We start from the raw sequence: 17,573 nt of genomic DNA, 5'->3' as shown, positions 1-17,573 counted from the left end.
GAAAGTGGAAAATGTGATGTAGAAGAAGTGGTTTAATTTGCGTTGATGGAGTGTGTATGTGTGTGTGTGTGTGTGTGTGTAAGGATGGCTTTGTTGGGTCGCGTGCGCTTCAGGAGGATGCGTGCTGCCGACGGTGACGGTGACGGTGAGGATCCAACTTTTCCACTTAGTTGGTGGGCGGGCGTGCGTGGACTGCTGGGTATGCCTGGTGGTGAAGGTTTGGAGTTCAGGGTGCTGCTGGTGCACTGGATATCCACGTGAACGATGAGCGAGCATCAACCATGGATGATGCTTCCGTCATCTTCCCTCACCATCGGGCTTGCAACAAAAAAAAACCTAACGAGCACCCGAGCATCCATTCCGATTGTTCTCTCGGTGACATATTTCCCATTCCTTAGCCCTTTCCTTTATCCCTTTCTTTATCACCCTTCCCTGTCTTTGGTTGCTTTTCTGTTTTTTTTTTCCACCGTTTCGTTTTCTGGTGCAAGACTTCAATGTCCATGCCAGTTTGTACCACTTTTTGTACAAGTTTTTTGTTAGAAGGTCACCCGGCCCACACGAATCGCACAAGATCTCTATCGGGCGGTTCACAAGAACGCGTTTCTTTTCCGACTGTAGCGGTCAGGCCCTTAGCCTGTTGTGTGGCAGCTGTGGTTAACTTGCCACATGCCGAAGCTCCTTTCAAATTGAAGAAAGTATCCAAAGCTATACATGATACGTGTTTGTGTTTTGTTTCCTTTTTTTTGTTTTGTTGTCTTTTATCTCGACGTACCGTTTCGGATCCTCTGCTCTTCTTGTCTGACAGGGAGCCACTCGTACCAGTTTTGCTAACGAGCAAAATGGTCTGCCGAGCCTACCCCTTATTCCCTTTCACCGATACGTTCAGCGATACCTGATTATTGGCGCTTTGTTAAGAGCAAGAATATGTTTCTGTGAACTGTGGCGCCTCCACCATTGCGAAAAACGGGAGCTATCAATATGGTGGATAAAAATTAGTTTCATTTTAAAAACCCACACCCTTGGCATCCCGAAACGACTGAAGCGCCTTGCATTAAGCACATACCGTAGCTTTAATGCTAGTACACAGAACGCTCCGAAACGTTACTCACTCGCTCATGACCTTTAGCATCCCCGCTCAGCTCTGGGCGTTATTGGCTCTTTACAGGGCCGAAACCGCGAATATAACGTAACGTTAGTGTAACGTTCGCTGCACCGGCTAGTCTAGCTTTAAAGGGAACAGTACTTTTTGTTCTGGTTTTTTTTTTACCCTCACTAGTTTCGGTTCGTTCCCGTGGGTCCCCCGGGGGTGGGTAAGAAAAACCGTTTCACTTTCAAACATGTTCCAGCCTTCAACATCATGCGATTCCTAGAGGAGGAGAGTAGGAATAAGGAGTCACGCACGGAAGCTATAAATAACCTGAATCATTTCATTTGCTCTATCATTCTCGTTTTACCACCACATCATTCTAGTGTCTGCTACGCGTTTGAATGGTTTTAGGCGCTGGAAATCGACAACCATCACTGGGTTCGTTTAGTGCGAGCACCAAAACTTGGATAAATTTCGGATAAAAGCGGTAGAGTAAGATGGGGGCGCCCAACCGACCGACTCCTTCTGTCCGCTCCATCTCCAGCTTGTGGCGCAGGTAGAAGCTGTTTGTTTGAAAACATGTGTTTGAAAAAAGTGCTTCCAGCATCGGCTCAGCATTGCGAGTTGAACCTTACACCGACCACTCACCCAGAACATCGCTAGCGAACACGGCGTGGAACGCAGAATACATCCCTCAAAGTCAAACTTACCGTTTTTCTTCCCCCCAGATGTACCGTTTTATGCAACTAGAGGAAGGAGCGCTGTCGAATCGAGGCTTCATCTGCGGCTTTAAGAGTCAGAATCCAGGGCCCCGAACTTCGACCCCCGAATCGTTTTCAAATCGTTGCAAGGAATCTTCTATTGCTCCGCATACAATTTTGCTGCATGGGCACAGTTTTTTACCTCACTCTGCCCGATTTCCTTTAGGAAAGAGTGAGTGAGAAAAGGCATAGATTAAAACCACCGTGTGTGGCTGTGTTGCGTGCGCGCGTGCGTGGTAGAAACCGTGTGTGTTGCGAAAGTGTTGAAATTCGTTTTTTAGATGTTTTAAAAAAAATTGTAACTTTCCCATTTAAACAATCAATGAAACAAAAATTAGTATTAAAACGTTGCCGCTGTTTTTAATCTTTTTACAAATGTACAAAATGTACGTCTCGCCTTCTCGCTTTCTCTCGTGCCTCTCTTTTTCTCGCGCTCTCGTGGTTGTCACATAAAATTCCCGTGTCAACACCAACACCGTTCTTCCGTAGTTTGTCGTCTCCAAGAACTCGTGGTTCTTGGTGAAGTGCTCTCCAGTCGTCTGCATACCACTCGCAAAAGGTTCTTCGTGGGGTTCATCCAAATATCTCCACCGGTTATCATTGTCTAGCCCGCGCGGTACAGAACAGAAACGAAATCGTTGCGGGGTGTTCGGCGATCCATACCGCTGCTTTCAGTTCGTTCATCAGCCGGCGGTGGCCTTGAGCGTGTTGATTGCCGTGTGATCTATCCTTTCCGTGTGTGTTGTATCCTCAGCAGTGTCTCGGTGTCTCTGTGTGTATGTGTGTCTCTGTGTGTCTGCGTCAATCATCCTGCACCAGAGCCGATAGCGAGCCAGCCAGCCAGCCAATCAACCCCCCTGCCTCTAACAACCAGAACCAATCATCCATCCATTCGCCCATCTGGTCATCCACACCTCCTTCGTCTTCTTCTTCGTCTTCTACCTCCTCTCTCTCTCTCTCTCTTCGCTTGGTTCTTGGTGCTTGTTGGTGTATCGGTGGTTGGCCGCCAGTAAAATCAGTCAATTACTGAAATGTAATAACTTTAGCTAGCATTTATCACGTACAATGTGCCTGCACCATGTTTAGCAACTAGTCTGCGCTATCATTACCCCCTCAGTCTTCGTCGTTATACATCCCCATTTTGTTTTCTCTGTTTTCCGCACCCCGATGTTCGTTATCTTTGTACGCGCGCTCTCTCTCTCGCTCTTCTGTTTCATTGCGCGGCCTCCACTTACTCTCAATTGGTATCGTGTTACGTACAGTACCAGGCGCACACTAATTCGTCTCCATTCTAGCGCCATTTGTGTCCCCATCGCTGCCGTCGTCCTGTCTTGTGTTTGTTTTCTGCAAGTTTTTGTGTTCCTGTAAAGCAACGCTGCGTCCATCGGAAAACCTGAAGCTGTTCGAGCTGTTCTTCACCAGCAGCGGAAAACGAGCCGAACGTTGAACGTCAGATAAACGCAGCTGCTGCTACCGCTTCTTTTCGGTTTCATCGTGTATCGTTGTTGTACGGTCATCGTGTCTTCTCCTAGAATATATCCTAAGCAACACACAGTAGAAAAGCGCCTGTACACACACACACACACACCCAACTACCACACAGAGAATTCGTTCGATCTAATCAAGTGATCGGATCGCGCACACCGGTCACCGGCTTCGGGAGAATCGATAGATATCGAGCGATCATTCTGGGGCGTGATCGAGTCCCAGCGCACCGCCATACCACCCTACACAGACACAAACCCACACCAAGATATATAGTGCACCCAAGACAAGACATCAACACCACCCACACCACGAACGGGGTAGTCCTTCTCAACCCTTTTAGTTTTGTCCAACTTCGTGCCCGCGCGTAGTGTATCGATTGATTACCAACCAACCACTACGATGCTTCTGAGTCACAATAAGTAATTGTTGATTTATTAAACCTCTAATTTTGCTTTCCCTTCTCCCTCCCGTCTTAGGTGATATGCCGTAGTATTCCTTAGTGATCTCCTGTATCCACTAGCCCCCTCATTCCCGCCCCTTTACTTACCGTTTCCCCAGCAGCAGCGCCAAGCGTGCTTTTAGCGACGATCGGACTCCAAGGATTGCTGCAGAGCCGAGCAGCTGGCAACCACATTAATGTACTAATGCTTCCAACCCATTCCAAACTCACCTTCTTTCTCGATTTTAGTTATCCCTTTTGGGCTTCGTTTTCTTCATAGTTCCATGTTTTGCGGGTTTTGTTGATTATTTTTTTCTGAATTGGTACGGGAAGGGGGTCGTAAGGGGTCGACCCAGTAAAAGGAAAGCCTTAAACACCCCCTCGTACAAGGCGTATGATAGGCAGTGCACGTGGAACCAGTCCCACAATTTCGTTTGCCCGCGAAAACCCGCCGATGGTCAGCGACTTTCACACTCTGTACTCTCCGAACGTGCGGAGATACTCTCTAGCCCTCCGCCCCTTGTCATAACCTATCTAACATCGGTGTCAATTAACGACGATAGGCCATCCTAATTAACACAGCGCTCCATGCTCATTGAAACAGTCGCTCGCTGACAGTCATCTAATCGGCTCGTGGTGTTCTGTTTCTTGTTCGTCCGTGTTCGCGCGTCCACAGATTCGGAAGCCTACGGCCGGCGAAACACCTGAAGGTCGACAAAATGGATGCGCCGGCCACGTCCGACATCGTGATCATCAACGGGAACTCGCATCCAGATCTGGCGAACCTGATTGCCAAGTACGTAAACGGGAACGTCCCGCACGTTGCACTACCGGGTGGCATGAGAATCAATCGCCATGCCCCCCGGTTGGCCGGCCGCATTATCGATCAAACAGCGACCGTTTGCCGGGGTTTTGTTTGTTTTTTTTTTTTCATTTTCAACTGTTCTTTTCATGTTCTTTTTTTCTCTCTCTCTCTCTCTCTACAATTTCCGCTCGATGCTCGACCGTCTCTGGCGCTGTCCGTGCCCGCTGGCAGCCGGCTCGGTGTGGCCAACGGTGGTTGTGCCGTCTATCACAAGACGAACCGAGAATCGATGGTCGAGATCGGTGACTCGGTTAGGGGCAAGGACATCTACATCATTCAAACGGGCACAAAGTAAGTGTTGGTAAGTGGGAGCTCCTTCACCCTCGGATCCGATTGATTTCAAACGCACTGTCGCGGTTCTTTTTTTTTGTTGTCTGTCTACTTGTGCGCCACGCAGGGATGTGAACAACAACATCATGGAGCTACTGATCATGGCGTACGCGTGCAAAACCTCATCGGCCAAGTCGATCGTCGGTGTCATACCGTACCTGCCGTACTCGAAGCAGTGCAAGATGCGCAAGCGCGGCTGCATTGTCTCGAAGCTGCTGGCGAAGATGATGTGCACGTCCGGGCTATCGCACATCATCACGATGGATCTGCACCAGAAGGAGATACAGGGCTTCTTCGACTGCCCGGTCGATAATCTGCGCGCCTCACCGTTCCTGCTGCAGTATATTCAGGAGAGCATCCCCGATTACCGCAACTCGGTGATCGTGGCCCGCAACCCTGGTTCGGCAAAGAAGGCAACGTCGTACGCGGAGCGGCTACGCCTGGGCATCGCCGTGATACACGGCGAACAGAAGGAGTCAGAGGCGGACGAGGTGGACGGGCGCAACTCACCGCCTACTCTGCCCAAATCGCGCACGATGGACGTATCCGGAGGCGTGCCAATTCATCCGGCAAAGGAAAAGCCCCCAATAAACGTGGTCGGCGATGTGGGCGGGCGGATCGCGATTATGGTCGACGATATGATCGACGACGTGCAGTCGTTCGTGGCCGCCGCTGAAGTACTCAAAGACCGGGGCGCGTACAAGATCTACGTCCTAGCGACGCACGGGCTGCTCAGCCAGGATGCGCCACGCCTGATCGAGGACTCGGCAATCGATGTGGTTGTGGTGACCAACACCATCCCGCATGAGATTCAGAAGATGCAATGTCACAAAATCAAAACGATCGACATCAGTATTCTGTTGGCCGAGGCGATCCGGCGCATCCACAACAAGGAATCGATGTCCTATCTCTTCAAAAACGTTACCCTTGAGGACTGAGCAGCAACAAAGTCACTGCGGTGTGGGCCTAGGGGTCGCGACAGAATTGTAAAGAGAGTAGGGACAGGAATCCACATGGTTTGCTGAATTTGTTGTGCACATGAAGATGTGGAAGGAAATCGAAAGGGTTGATCTTACTAATGAGGAGGGGCTAGGAATCTACCAGTAAATGGCAAACAGTAACAGTATCTGCGCCGTAATAGTTATAGTATTCGGAGACATATTCTTTGAGCACCGCACCACATTTTACATCTACTATATCGTTATCGTTTCTTAGTGTACCGTACTGTCTAAATTTGCAATTGTTTTAATTTGGGTTTCAAATGCACAGCATGTTAGAATAATCGAAACGGAACGGGGTGGGGGAAAAAAATAAGCTAGTTTTGCCAGTTCCTGCTAAAAACTAAAAAGCCTTAGCTAAAGTATTCACGTTCATTCTCATTCAATCGTCAGGACCATGTACAGCTAGCCAATGCCCATTTTAGTAACAGTGGCACACTGATTGTGCTTGGTTGATTTTAGTTACGGTTCGAAGCCAACCAACCCACCCGCCCGCGATGCGCCTACACCGAGCGATGAGTGTGTGAATGTTTGTTTCGACAACCGGGGGGGGAAAACAAAAATATATCGAAAAGACGGCCAAATAAATGTCTCCTCTCAGCGGATCGGGCCTTTTCATTCGGGAGTAATCGCGGTTGAACACGAAAACCCAATTCTAAACCCGATTGTGTTTCGTCAAAACTATGCATTTGCAGTTATTTCCTGAGTTCATAAGCTACGATATCTGTACACGCTGCGCTACAACCATCCGGTCATCGATAGAATCAAAAATAAAGACGGGACGCACCAACAAGTACACGCTCACATGAACCTTCGATTTGCTTGTTGATGTTGTTTCGTTTTTATATGTATATATATGTACGTTCTGATGTAACAGGGAGTTGTTTGTTTAAATACTTGGTTTTAGCTTCGCAAACCAGCTTACTGGGTCGTTCGCGGCGTTTTTCTTTGCTTCCATGAGCTCTGATCAAAAAGTGCGGCCACCTGCCGTGCCACGCAAGTTCCTCTCTCGGTCTTGTGTAACCTTTTTAAGCTGTGTGTAATTTGGAAACGAAATTCGTGTATTTATTCAATTGGATTTTTTGTAAGGAATCATTTCATCATTATTCTTTTGCTAGAGATTTTTTTTTCTCTTTCGCCCAAAAAATGAGATGGTAGATTCACTTTCTTTCTCGAAGCTTTTCTTCCTCCCTCTCTCTCTCTCTCTCTCTCTCTCTCTCTCTCTCTCTCTCGGATTGTGTTCCGGGTTTATAAGTTTACTATTTTGTTTTACCATACCACTAACAAGTGCCGTTATCGATTGCATGCCAGCTTTGCAAATCCATGGTTTGTTATTTATTCCTTTGATGTTTGGTTCGTCTTGTGTCCTTTCAGTATATTTCAGAAGACTGCGCCCACTTGCTTTCGTCCACGTGATTGAGGTTTTCCTTTTTTGTTCTTTTTCCTTAAGTTAGTTAGTTCTTCAAATTAGTGTTTGTTTCGTTTGTATGCTGTCAGAGGCACAGTGCGCCTTACATCGCACACATAACCGCCGCCAGCCGGAGATCGGCCTCCTCGGCCATTCGTATCGTTACCATAGCCTGGTTGTTGTACTGCCCGCTCGAAACTAGCCGCACCGAGGTCGTACCACACAGGATGCTCTGGTCCAGGTCCATGCGGCCACCGCTGCGCCCGCAGATCGTGCTCGCCTTCATCATCTGGTGCGGATCCAGCCCGGTCGAACCGCCAACCTCCAGCTTGTCGTCGGACCGTACGCGTTCACACTGCCAGGACACGGTGGAAGTTTAAGTGAAGCCGATCCATTCCCTGACCACTGACCACTGCCACCGAGCATGAACTTACATAATGGACGTTCTTGTTGACCGGACCGACCTCCAGTGCAATCACTGACACGACGGCTGGGAATAGTGCCGTCAACGTGCAGTTCTTCGGTTGACCATAGTTGCGTAGCATGTAGTACGGGGCGAGCCCCTCCGCCATAATGTTGCATGCTGCAATGCAAGGAGAAGAGGCAGAGAATAAGAAGAAAAAGAAGAAGAGGACGATAAGGAAACTTAAAAATGGAACGAAAACACATTAAAAGGGTAATGGTGCAGTGCGAACGTACGCTTGGAGTTGTGCAGGAAGCGGGCGGAGATGACGAAGGATCCTCGCTCCGGGATGCGGTACTGGACGAGGGCACAGTTTTGGCTCGAACGAAACACCCACGCCTTCGACGGTGTCGCCTTGGTGGGCCACTGGGGGAGCGTCTGCTCGGTGCAGAACTCCTGCACCCGGCGCTCCAGCCGCTGCTCGTGGTCCTGCTCACCCGGGAAGTACTGCCCGTTCAGCTCCCACCCATCGACGAACGCCATTAGGCCACCGGTGCGGCAATCGACATTCACCTGCTTCATCGTGATTTCGATTATCTGATCCGGATCGGCAACGAAGTAGACGCCGCAGACGGCGGCCGGTCCACCATTCACCAGCTCGCCGCTCCCGCCGTCGCCTGCCACCAGCGTGTCACTCTCCATCCCGGCCAGCCCGGACCAGCTTTCCCCCCGGCCACCACCCGTGCCCTTCCAGCTCGAGGTCGATCGCGTCGGTGGCAGCTTGATGAAGGAGAACTCACCCTCCTCCGAGGTGACGTGCATACACTCTGCTCCCGACACCCGCGATGATGCAAGGGGGGGGAGCGGGAAGGGAGAGAAAGAAGACAAATGTAACGAGCAAAAGACGAACCCTATCGCAACACTCAGCGGAAGCCAACAACCTGCCCCTTGAGATGATGCTGTCAATGGCAGCTGCACTCCGCCACTCCCATCATCATCGTCGTCATGTCACGTCGGTCTCAAATTTGCCCGGAATCGCGCCCCCCCCCCCCCCCCCCACCTTCACCACAAGAGCTCTACTTTTAGAGTTTATGGTTGCGTCTTCCCCATGCCAGCTGCTGCTTCGGAGCTTCTAGATATAGTCCTCTCCATCACTCACCGCCAGCGAATGTGTGCCGGTGACATGGGGAGTAGCCTCCTTCGGTGAAAGTACACCATACCCTCAACGCTGCCGCAACGACAACTCTCAGAGATTACACACTCCATCCCAATCGGCATTTAATCGGTTTTATCGCGGAGGATCCCGAATATATCCTTTAGCCTACTTTTTGCCGGGCAGGCTGGCCCGGTACTCACCCGTAACAAGATGAACGTTATCGAGCGTCGCCGCTTCCTGTTTCAGCTCGTACGATCGCCGAACCGGATTCCAGGCCTGCAAAGAAGCAACAAATACAGACACACTCGCACAGTTGATGTTTATAGTGGAGGCTGGAAGGTGAATGGCGGGGAAAGGATTCCGCTGTTCGCAGTAATCCGAGTGCACGCCCATATGGTGTCATCCTCCTACAAGTGGATCCCAGCTTCAAACTCAAGCGGGCAAGACTAAACGTTAATGCAAACGCCAAAAGGAAGGCTCATTTTGGAGATTTTATGTGTGATGAAATCTTTTGTTTTTTTTTTGTGTTTTGTTTTTACTTTTCTTAGCCGTTGTATAACAACTACTACTACGAGTATGACTGTTTAAGTGTACTTGAACGTAGGATGATGAAAAAAAATATAATTAAAAAAAAACACACACCCATATGGTACAAATCCCCGGGGAGTACCTAAAAAACCGAAAATCTGTACCATTTGGGGGGATGGGTTTTGAACCATCCATTTTTCCAAATTTTCGAACAAAAGGAAGCACTGCTCGGCCATTACCTGTCCCAGATGTGTTCATCTGATAGAGTCAAGTCTAGTGAGTTAGCCGCAAGTGGTTATTGTTACCGGCTTTTTGGCCAAAAGGCCAATTTTGGCTTTTACCGTGTCCTTGGCCGATATTCCGCGCGGTAGCGGTGCATATTCAGCGAGAAAAATAGGTCAATTTTGACGTTTTTCATATTTTGGTTGATTTTTTTTAACAATTCTCGGTTGATATTGGTTAATTGTTGCTTGTAATGATCATGAATAACCATTTTGGCTAATAAGGCATGGAATTTGATGACTTCAAACATTTTCGATGGTTGGTGGTTCTCTCATTTATATCACTACTTTAAATTTTTTTACACCGCACTTTGCACTGTGTTTCAGTAGGAGCATACCCACAGTAACCTTCAATAAAAATTTTATGCGATTCGGCCGCCGATTGTTTTAGATGGAGGCGAAAAACGAACGATATCGACGAATAGCAGTTTTTGAGAACGGAACTTGCCATTTTAATCGTAATGAAAATATTTGTTATAGTGTTATTAGAAAAAAATGCACACCAATTATGTTTAATGGATGTCTAATGAACAAAATAAAACACTTAGACACTGACTTTACAGCTCCATTTGGCGTAGATATAGCTTTACAACGAAAAAGTCGGTTTGATATGCATACACCTGGTATTTTTCATAATTATTTTTTTCCCCTTTTCGCCAGCTTCCCTCCTATTAATCCAAACGTTTTACACAATTACCATGAACGATTCTTCGTTTAGAAAAATAAATTAATGTACCATAGTTATGGCCGCTAATGCTCAAAAGTTGATCCCGTACCATTTAGCGTGGAGTGGCAATTTAATTTTCCTGCCACCCCAACCCCTAGCTCGCCCTTAAATGGCAAAAAGGAAGTGGTCCGCGCGCGCCTAGTACTACGCTCCTCGACGCCACGGGTTCAATGCAAAGGCAATTATTTTTGGGTGCGCTTGCCCTGCGCTGAGCTAATTAATTCGTTTCAAAATACAGGCAGGCCTAAAGCACAACACAAGCCGCACGTAAAGCCGACGCATGGCAACAACAATGGCGTAAAAAAAAACAAAAGACACCAAAGGAAAGGTCGAAACAATTGAATGAAAAGCAAACTGTCGAAATTTCCAAAGGGTCAACCCTCCCCGGGGGAGGCTGGGGCAAGTTGGTAAGCCCCTAACCGCACACCGATAGGACAGGACGACGGACGGCTTGTGGTTCCGGGGGAAGGCGAAGGTGCACTGGTTGGTTTCACTAAATAGGAAAACTTTTTTCATTACCACCCTCGAGCTATCGCGTCCTGCCATCCGCCCTGGAAGGTTCAGGGAATGTCGGGGCATCCCTGCTCCGAGCGTCGAGCTTGGCTTAGCTTCGGTGGACACGGACCATTCGCTCCGGGCGCACGTTTCTTCTGGGGAACACACTACCGATGCCTACTACTCCGGCAACGAAATGAGCCGGAAATTATATCGCGAAAAAGTTGGCGGCGGCAGGCAACACAAGAAACGCCACTCCACATACAGCGAGAGAGAGAGGGGACACCGGACCGGACGTGTACACCTTTTGCGCTTTGATGCTCCTGGCGCGGTCAAACAAAAGTTCCTGTTCCAATCCTCCCCCCCTACCCGCCCGTACGCTCACGTAATTGGAGCTACAGTGGCACAACGGTCGAGTGCCCGGCACCACCATTTTGTGTGGAATGTGAGTCCTCGTCCCAGCTATCTATCGTGCAAATCGTGCACTTTACGGGAAGCAGCCCCTGTGTGCAGCAGTGTGCTCCACATTCAAGCGCGATCATCCTGGTCTGGGATTGTTGCTTTGGTGTTTGGTGTTTTCAAAAGTTTCTCCTCCTTATTTTATCACCACCATTACTACCGTTAGTCCTCATTCACCTCATTTCCTGAATCCAGGACGTACGGGACGTGCGCACAATTTGAAGCAACAATTTGGGATCCTAATTGGGATGCGCTAATGCGGCTCACGTACGCAGGAGTGGTACAAGCAACACTACGCCATCCAAGTTACATCCCGACACGGATACGTCGGAAAACTGAAACGAATCCATTTTCTTATTCAGTCAAGCTTCCACAAGCCAAATCAAAAAGCTCTCATTTGCAAATGGCATAAGCCAAATAAGATATTCGCAGCAGGCGCGAGCGCCAATTGCCAACCCGGACACTCGAAAACCGCGTCTTTTGCAAGCCCTTTTGTACATGGCACAGTTGACACAGGGTAGCCATGAGAGGTTGAGACGGGTGTTGGCATTGTAATCTATTTGGTATGTAATAGTTTCTTTTCCTTCCCCCTAATCCCTCTCAAGATAATTTTAAGTTTCTGGCACATTTAATGGATTATTTAGCCATTTAAATGTCTGTTAAAAAAACGCTGAAAATATGCAATTCGCTAGGGGTGTATTTATTGTGTTTTTATCCACGGTTGTAATAGCACACAGTTAAATAGTAGAGAAATAAAAGGGTGGGAGCGCAACTGCACCTAATCAACGACCTGCGAACCCCACGATCATTTCCAACCTTCCAATGGCTCTTCCCAGGCACCCAGGTGCAATAGAGGAACAATGTCAATCGTACCTACCTTCGCCTGGAAGCACAGTATCAGCACTTGGAAAAACAAAACCGTTACACCACGCATGGCCATGGTGCGGAGTGGCTAGGGGCTGAGGTATCTGGTTAACACACGGGCACAGGTCTCGGTCTCGTCGGTGGCTGCCACGGTAAAAAAACAAAAAGATCATCACAGAGGTGTAAGAGAAAGAGCGAGAGAGCTAAAAGCATATAAGCAGATCTAGCCGAACACATGGCATCTTTCCACCACGCTGTTTGTACTGATTAGGCTGATGCACTGACAGTGCACCCTAGCCAGCCAGCCTCAGCCGACGTGGTGTGCGGAACGGAAGTGTGCGGAAACGGAATTGCCAATTGGCTGAGTAGCGACTAGAGTTGGGTTGGTGGGTAAAGAGACGATCACCTAATGATAACATCCCTCATCTCCATCCCCTTGCCCCCGCTCCGCAAGCCAAGTGCAGCCGGTACACCGGTGCACGACCCCAAGGCCAAAGGAAAGGAAGCTTCCACTAAGCAGCCGGGAGCCCAACCAGAAGGTGCATCTGGGTTTTCCTTTTCTATTCCTTTCCTAATGCGATTACACGGCACATTCCTCCCATTCCCATCACACCCGCAACACACACACACTCCGCACGGTAGTAGCCTGGCTTACTACTGCCACTACTGCCGGAAACCACCGTAGTACAGTGTAGTGTTCCCACTTGTTAAGGTCACTAGACGGCCATTGCGTCGTTAAGGCGCCCAAAACGGGGCGCTGACGATGATGTGCTCTGATGCTGATGATCCTGGTTTGTAAGTCCACGGCCAGCCGAGTATCCCGAGGTTGATAGTTGGGCCTGAGATGGCAAAATATCCTTGCGCGTAAATTAAACCAAACAGCGAACACAAACACAAGCACACAGTTTACACGGTAGCGTTATCGGTACTGCTTTCGTTCGCTTTGTCGCTTGGGTGGTGGGGACTGGGCTCACAGCTCTAGTGAGCGCTAGCTGTGCTAGTCCAGTCGAACGGTAAGTGCAACGACGAATGCGGCCCTCCAGTGGCGGTTGGGCCCGTTTTAAAGGAGATCGGCACCGGACCAGGACCTACCGGACCTACCAGCGAGCATCAGCCTCTCGACGGTGGCTAGGAGGTGGTGGGGTCCGTGGTCCCCGCACGTCCCGTGGTAGCGGACCGGCAGAAGCTACCGAATACGCGTGATCGGCACTCGCATCGGTTTTCGGATTGGCGGTTCGCTCGTACGTTCGCTCGCTCGCTCGCTCGCTCGCCCGTTCGTGCTTCACTCGCTCGCACTCTCGGGACAAGTGTCCCCTTTATTTTTGACTAACGTCCCCCCCCTGGTGGGGTGGGGGCGGGAAGCGGAGAGGTGTTCGGGTGCGTTCGTTCGGGCGCGTTCGACGGTGGTGGTTCGCGAGGCGATCCTTTCGCGCGCACCTTACCACCCGCGTGCCAGCGAGCGCGCGAGCTTTCTTTCCCAGTTCTTCACCTTTTTTTACCCCGCTTTAATGTTGATGCTTCTATGCTGGTTGCTTCTCGGGATAATCTCGGGACACACAGAGCGGTGCAGGTGAAGGAAACACTCTGCGCTGTGTTCTGCCGCTCCTGCAAAAGCCCGGAAGACAACAGGGACAAATCGCAAACGGCCAGACCATACGGTACAATCGTATCGCACCCTCCCACGCCCTCGTGCCATGCACTGGCACACATTTGGCTTTAGGTGGTTCCAGAACGCAAATATGCAGTAGTTGTTGGTTTTTTTTTCTTTTGTAAAGATTCCACTATCTCCCATCGAGAGAAAATCAATCAATCAATCAGAGAAATGGCGCACTTCGGCGCCATGTCACGCCCATTCAGTGATTAAGAAGAGGGTGAAGAAGTGGGGGGGGGGGGGAGGGGATATCGAAAAAACCATTAGCACACACCAAGGGTTCAGCTGCCCCTTCAAAAACCAATGTCATGTTCAACTATATTTAGCTTTAACGAGCCAACGAGTTGGGCATTTCGGCGTGGACATGTTTGGCAATAAATAGGGAAAATGGTGGGAGGGGGGGGGGGGGGGGCGATGGGGAATGGTGCCTTCTCCTCCTCCTCCGAGGCATCTTCCATTAGTGCGAAAGCTTCGTTAATTGGCGCGTATTGTGTAAGTGAGTGTGTAATTTTTCGTTTCGACTTGACCTGCACCTTCTCGCTCGCTCCATGAGCACAGCACACCAGCTAGCACACCAGCTCCTAGCCTAGGGTAGCGCCATCCTGGCGCGGTCCTTCGGCGTAAGCCTCCGCTCGATCGTACAGCAGCGGCGATCCGGGCCCGAAGTGCGGATGGGCGGCACCGGGATGGTGATGCGGTGATGATGGGTAGTGGTCCACTGCATGGTACAGCCCGTAGTGCACGCCGGTCGAAGCCACCTGTCAGCAAACACACAACACACACACAGACAGCGTCAGCATCGACTGCGATCGGGCACGGGCAGTACGGCCAGCTAGCCAGCCAGCTCCAGTGGTCGCTTACTTACTCACGCTGCGCCTAGCTTACCCGTTTAAGGCCGTTTATAGAGGCTAGCAGCAGGGCCAGCTTCGCCATCAGGAACGCTTTGCCGCTGAGCGCGGTCAGAAACTGGAAGGCGATCGGCACGATAAACATGCCGAACACCGTCACGCCGAAGATCATCATCGGTATCATCTGCTGCCGGCGCCTGTTCCGTCCTGCAGGCGAAAGGAACGGTAGAATCAGATCATTTCGGAAGCCGTTCGCCGGCTGGTTTACCTTCAACAGGCGTATGCTCCATGGCGTATGCTGGCTTTCCGGTGAAACGAACGGTGAGAAGCTGGGTTTCGTCTGCTGCTGCTGCTGCTGCTGCTGCTGGTTGCCGTCTTCCACCGTCCGTGTTCGCTAGGCTGATCTCCAGCAGATGGGTCCGAAGGATGCGTCGCAGTGCACCCAGGACCGTAGCACTCCACGCACCGGAGCGATGCAGCTTTCCGTCACCATCGGCGTCCTCCAGTTTGTTCCGTACACTGAGCGGCACAGGGATGGATACGAAGGGTGGTTAACAGTTTCGACAGCACCTCTTCCATTCGAACTCAACTCAAAACTTACTTGAATGCGGACTGTGGCAGCCCGTCGGTATCGGTTCGCACCAGATAGATGCCACGGAGCAGGTTGATGCGCTGGCTCCTCGACAGCTGTTCCACCATCGTCAGGGTCTCGTTGCGTAAACACTCCCACCGGGATCCGTTGCGGGCGAGACAGGTGCTTAGCAGATCGTTTGCCTCCAGCGCTAGCGTGCGCACCAGCGAAGCACTCACCGTTGCCGGGACTAGCTGGCTGATCAGTGCGAACGGTACCACCATCAGTACTAACGCTACCGGGCGCCACCGAGTGTCCTTGCGAAGGATTGTGTGGCGCATTATATGTCACTCGCGGTAAACCAGTGTTGCAACGCGTATGGTCAACGTACGGTTTGTGTCGTATCGATGGAGACGTGCTTTGCGTTTTATACCCATCCGTTACTGCCGACCAGAGAAAGAATCGATTCCAGATCACTCAACCGGCCATTAGTCTGGGGTCGGTTTCTTTAATCGTTTGCCAGCAATGTAGCCTATATTTTGTTGATCCAGGTCAGCAACATATCACCATCTCGCTACGATACAGCTGGCAGAGCATACGTAATTGATGGCCTGATCAACTATGGATGACTGCGTACACTTGCGCCCATGGGCATCATGGTGGCCATCGTTATCGTGATCGCTTTGCTGAACCGCACACTGGCGATCGCGCGCGTCCCCGTAAAGCGTGCGTTCTCTCAATCGTAGAAGGGTGCCAGTCGAAGAAAGTTGCACCGCAGTCGGCCGCAGTCTTTGCGCATTTTTCCTCGATCAACCGGTGTTCCTGAAGCTCAACCTTGAACTTCCGACAACATAAAGCGTTCCCTATCAACAACTAAATCGATCGATCAACGAAACTGCGGTGGTGGATTGCGAAAGGAGGCAGAGACAACGCTAGCGAGGTATAGTGCGAGTGTGAATTTTTTATTTACTTTTTTATATTTTCACTATTATTTTCCGTTTTGTTTTTTTTTGTTTTTGGTTGTTGCGCTCCAATTCCATCGCTCGCCTTCAACAGCTTTTAATTCCGTGAGTTGATTTGTCTAATTATCGGCTTGCGGGTTTGTTGTTTTATTATTTTTTATTATATTTCGTTTGATGAGGTGATTTCGGTTCTCCCGTTTGTTTCCAGTTCAGGTGCACTTGCTTATTTGTTGCTCTTGTGTTTGCGCTAGCTTCGCTGTTCATCCTCGGATGCGTCATTTGATACATATTTCATTTTTCCTCAATCCTGCTACTACTAGTGCTGCTGCTGCTATTGCTACTTTACGAAACTTTCCTAACGCGGGCTTCACTTTTCCCTGATCGCAACATTTTGAACCACAGTTCCAGGATCCATTCACTCTTATATCAATCCCCCCCCCCCCCCCCCCCTCCTGGCATCCTGTCCCACTCTATGTGGCCCTGGTACCCTTTTCTGGAACTGTTACAAATCTGTATGAGGCACAACAAGTCGGGGGAATTGAATTATCCCGAATAAACATAAAAAAAGAACCAACGCAATATCATATAATTCAAACATAAACAGCCTGAAGAAATGCAAATCATCGGCACTAAACGGCACAAAGAACTAATGCGTTGCATTGCTAGTGCTCTAAAGCGCGTTTGTTTTTGTTTGAAAGCGCTGTGAAGTGACATTCGAGCAGGAGGAGCGATTAAATGGGTATTTGTTGCTCGTATCGGCTAATGATAGATGATGATCGGGATGCTGGGACTATGTCACAGTGATCTCCGCTCTAGGCTGTTGTCCAACGGAGCAATTCCGGCTTGAGGATACGAGGACGAGCTGGCTGTGTCGTTGGCCGGTGTATCAAACCTGGACACGCAGGCTAGACTGGAGTTCGATTGACTTTATCAGGATACCTGGCGTCTTGCGGCCAGCGTGCTAGTGAAGCGAGGCAAACTGAGGCCAAACTTGGTCTCGATACCGTTTAACATGGGTAATGCCGCCTGATATCCGCCAATGTGATCCGGGTTGACGCGCTCGATGCTAGCCTTCGCCGTGGCCAGCTCCGAACCGGCTGGTCGGGATCCACCGAAATCGACGTACAGCATGCGTTGCAGCAGTTCGTAAGTAACGAGCGTTACACCGAACTGTGGCGAAGAACGAAACACTCGTGCTGGAAGACACAAGGAAGCAAGCTGTCAAGCAACAAAACTCTACGGTAACATCTTT

At 49.9% G+C, this 17,573-nt stretch overlaps 5 protein-coding genes across 15 annotated transcripts in view; 2 read left to right on the top strand and 3 right to left on the bottom strand.

The window, feature by feature from the left end:
• Window positions 1-17,573, top strand: part of LOC126579553 (probable glucosamine 6-phosphate N-acetyltransferase) — a 214,187-nt gene that overhangs the window by 151,227 nt on the left and 45,387 nt on the right. The gene's annotated exons all lie outside the window — the stretch shown is intronic.
• Window positions 2,292-6,573, top strand: LOC126579551 (phosphoribosyl pyrophosphate synthase-associated protein 2). Of its 7 annotated transcripts, none has more exons than XM_050242941.1 (5): window positions 2,316-2,407; window positions 3,813-3,974; window positions 4,452-4,571; window positions 4,812-4,931; window positions 5,038-6,573. In XM_050242941.1, exons 3-5 carry the CDS (start codon window positions 4,495-4,497, stop codon window positions 5,906-5,908), a joined length of 1,068 nt encoding a protein of 355 aa, XP_050098898.1. In that variant the 5' UTR covers window positions 2,316-2,407; window positions 3,813-3,974; window positions 4,452-4,494; the 3' UTR covers window positions 5,909-6,573. The 7 variants fall into 7 exon arrangements, with proteins under 7 accessions (XP_050098903.1, XP_050098898.1, XP_050098897.1 ...); XM_050242940.1 differs by lacking the exon at window positions 3,813-3,974 and adding an exon at window positions 3,144-3,755; XM_050242944.1 differs by having other exon boundaries at window positions 2,359-2,407; window positions 3,898-3,974.
• On the bottom strand, window positions 7,276-13,324 carry LOC126579552 (corticotropin-releasing factor-binding protein). Of its 3 annotated transcripts, none has more exons than XM_050242949.1 (6): window positions 13,219-13,324; window positions 12,303-12,433; window positions 9,136-9,211; window positions 8,076-8,606; window positions 7,811-7,959; window positions 7,276-7,731 (listed from the first exon to the last, which is right to left on the bottom strand). In XM_050242949.1, exons 2-6 carry the CDS (start codon window positions 12,363-12,365, stop codon window positions 7,480-7,482), a joined length of 1,071 nt encoding a protein of 356 aa, XP_050098906.1. In that variant the 5' UTR covers window positions 12,366-12,433; window positions 13,219-13,324; the 3' UTR covers window positions 7,276-7,479. The 3 variants fall into 3 exon arrangements, with proteins under 3 accessions (XP_050098906.1, XP_050098904.1, XP_050098905.1); XM_050242947.1 differs by having other exon boundaries at window positions 13,200-13,305; XM_050242948.1 differs by having other exon boundaries at window positions 13,193-13,231.
• Window positions 14,522-15,700, bottom strand: LOC126579714 (uncharacterized). The gene is made up of 4 exons (XM_050243262.1): window positions 15,390-15,700; window positions 15,057-15,307; window positions 14,826-14,995; window positions 14,522-14,698 (listed from the first exon to the last, which is right to left on the bottom strand). Exons 1-4 carry the CDS (start codon window positions 15,698-15,700, stop codon window positions 14,522-14,524), a joined length of 909 nt encoding a protein of 302 aa, XP_050099219.1.
• The window catches only part of LOC126579541 (calcium-binding mitochondrial carrier protein Aralar1), a 9,485-nt gene continuing 8,212 nt past the window's right edge, over window positions 16,301-17,573 (bottom strand). For all 3 annotated transcript variants that reach the window (XM_050242925.1, XM_050242926.1, XM_050242924.1), the window contains exon 9: window positions 16,301-17,517. In XM_050242925.1, the coding sequence (XP_050098882.1) occupies window positions 17,252-17,517 (266 nt within the window). In that variant the 3' untranslated portion in view covers window positions 16,301-17,251. The remainder of the gene's footprint in view (window positions 17,518-17,573) is intronic.

The sequence above is a fragment of the Anopheles aquasalis genome, chromosome Y, assembly GCF_943734665.1.
Source record: "Anopheles aquasalis chromosome Y, idAnoAquaMG_Q_19, whole genome shotgun sequence".
Classification (NCBI taxonomy): domain Eukaryota; kingdom Metazoa; phylum Arthropoda; class Insecta; order Diptera; family Culicidae; genus Anopheles; species Anopheles aquasalis.
This window is presented reverse-complemented; position numbering and strand designations above follow the sequence as displayed.

Bases quoted from the DNA above. Each gene is read 5' to 3' on its own strand.
- LOC126579714 (XM_050243262.1), bottom strand. From the start codon at position 15,700: ATGCGCCACACAATCCTTCGCAAGGACACTCGGTGGCGCCCGGTAGCG. The intron at 14,996-15,056 runs GTAAACCAGCCG...TTTCGCCTGCAG, and splicing joins GGAGCATACGCCTGTTGAAG to GACGGAACAGGCGCCGGCAG. The intron at 14,699-14,825 runs GTAAGCTAGGCG...GTTTGCTGACAG, and splicing joins CTATAAACGGCCTTAAACGG to GTGGCTTCGACCGGCGTGCA.
- LOC126579552 (XM_050242949.1), bottom strand. From the start codon at position 12,365: ATGGCCATGCGTGGTGTAACGGTTTTGTTTTTCCAAGTGCTGATACTG. The intron at 9,212-12,302 runs GTAGGTACGATT...GCTTCTTTGCAG, and splicing joins TACTGTGCTTCCAGGCGAAG to GCCTGGAATCCGGTTCGGCG. The intron at 8,607-9,135 runs GTGAGTACCGGG...TGTCGGGAGCAG, and splicing joins TAACGTTCATCTTGTTACGG to AGTGTATGCACGTCACCTCG.
- LOC126579551 (XM_050242940.1), top strand. From the start codon at position 3,736: ATGCTTCTGAGTCACAATAA. The intron at 3,756-4,451 runs GTAATTGTTGAT...GCGCGTCCACAG, and splicing joins ATGCTTCTGAGTCACAATAA to ATTCGGAAGCCTACGGCCGG. The intron at 4,572-4,811 runs GTACGTAAACGG...GCCCGCTGGCAG, and splicing joins CTGGCGAACCTGATTGCCAA to CCGGCTCGGTGTGGCCAACG.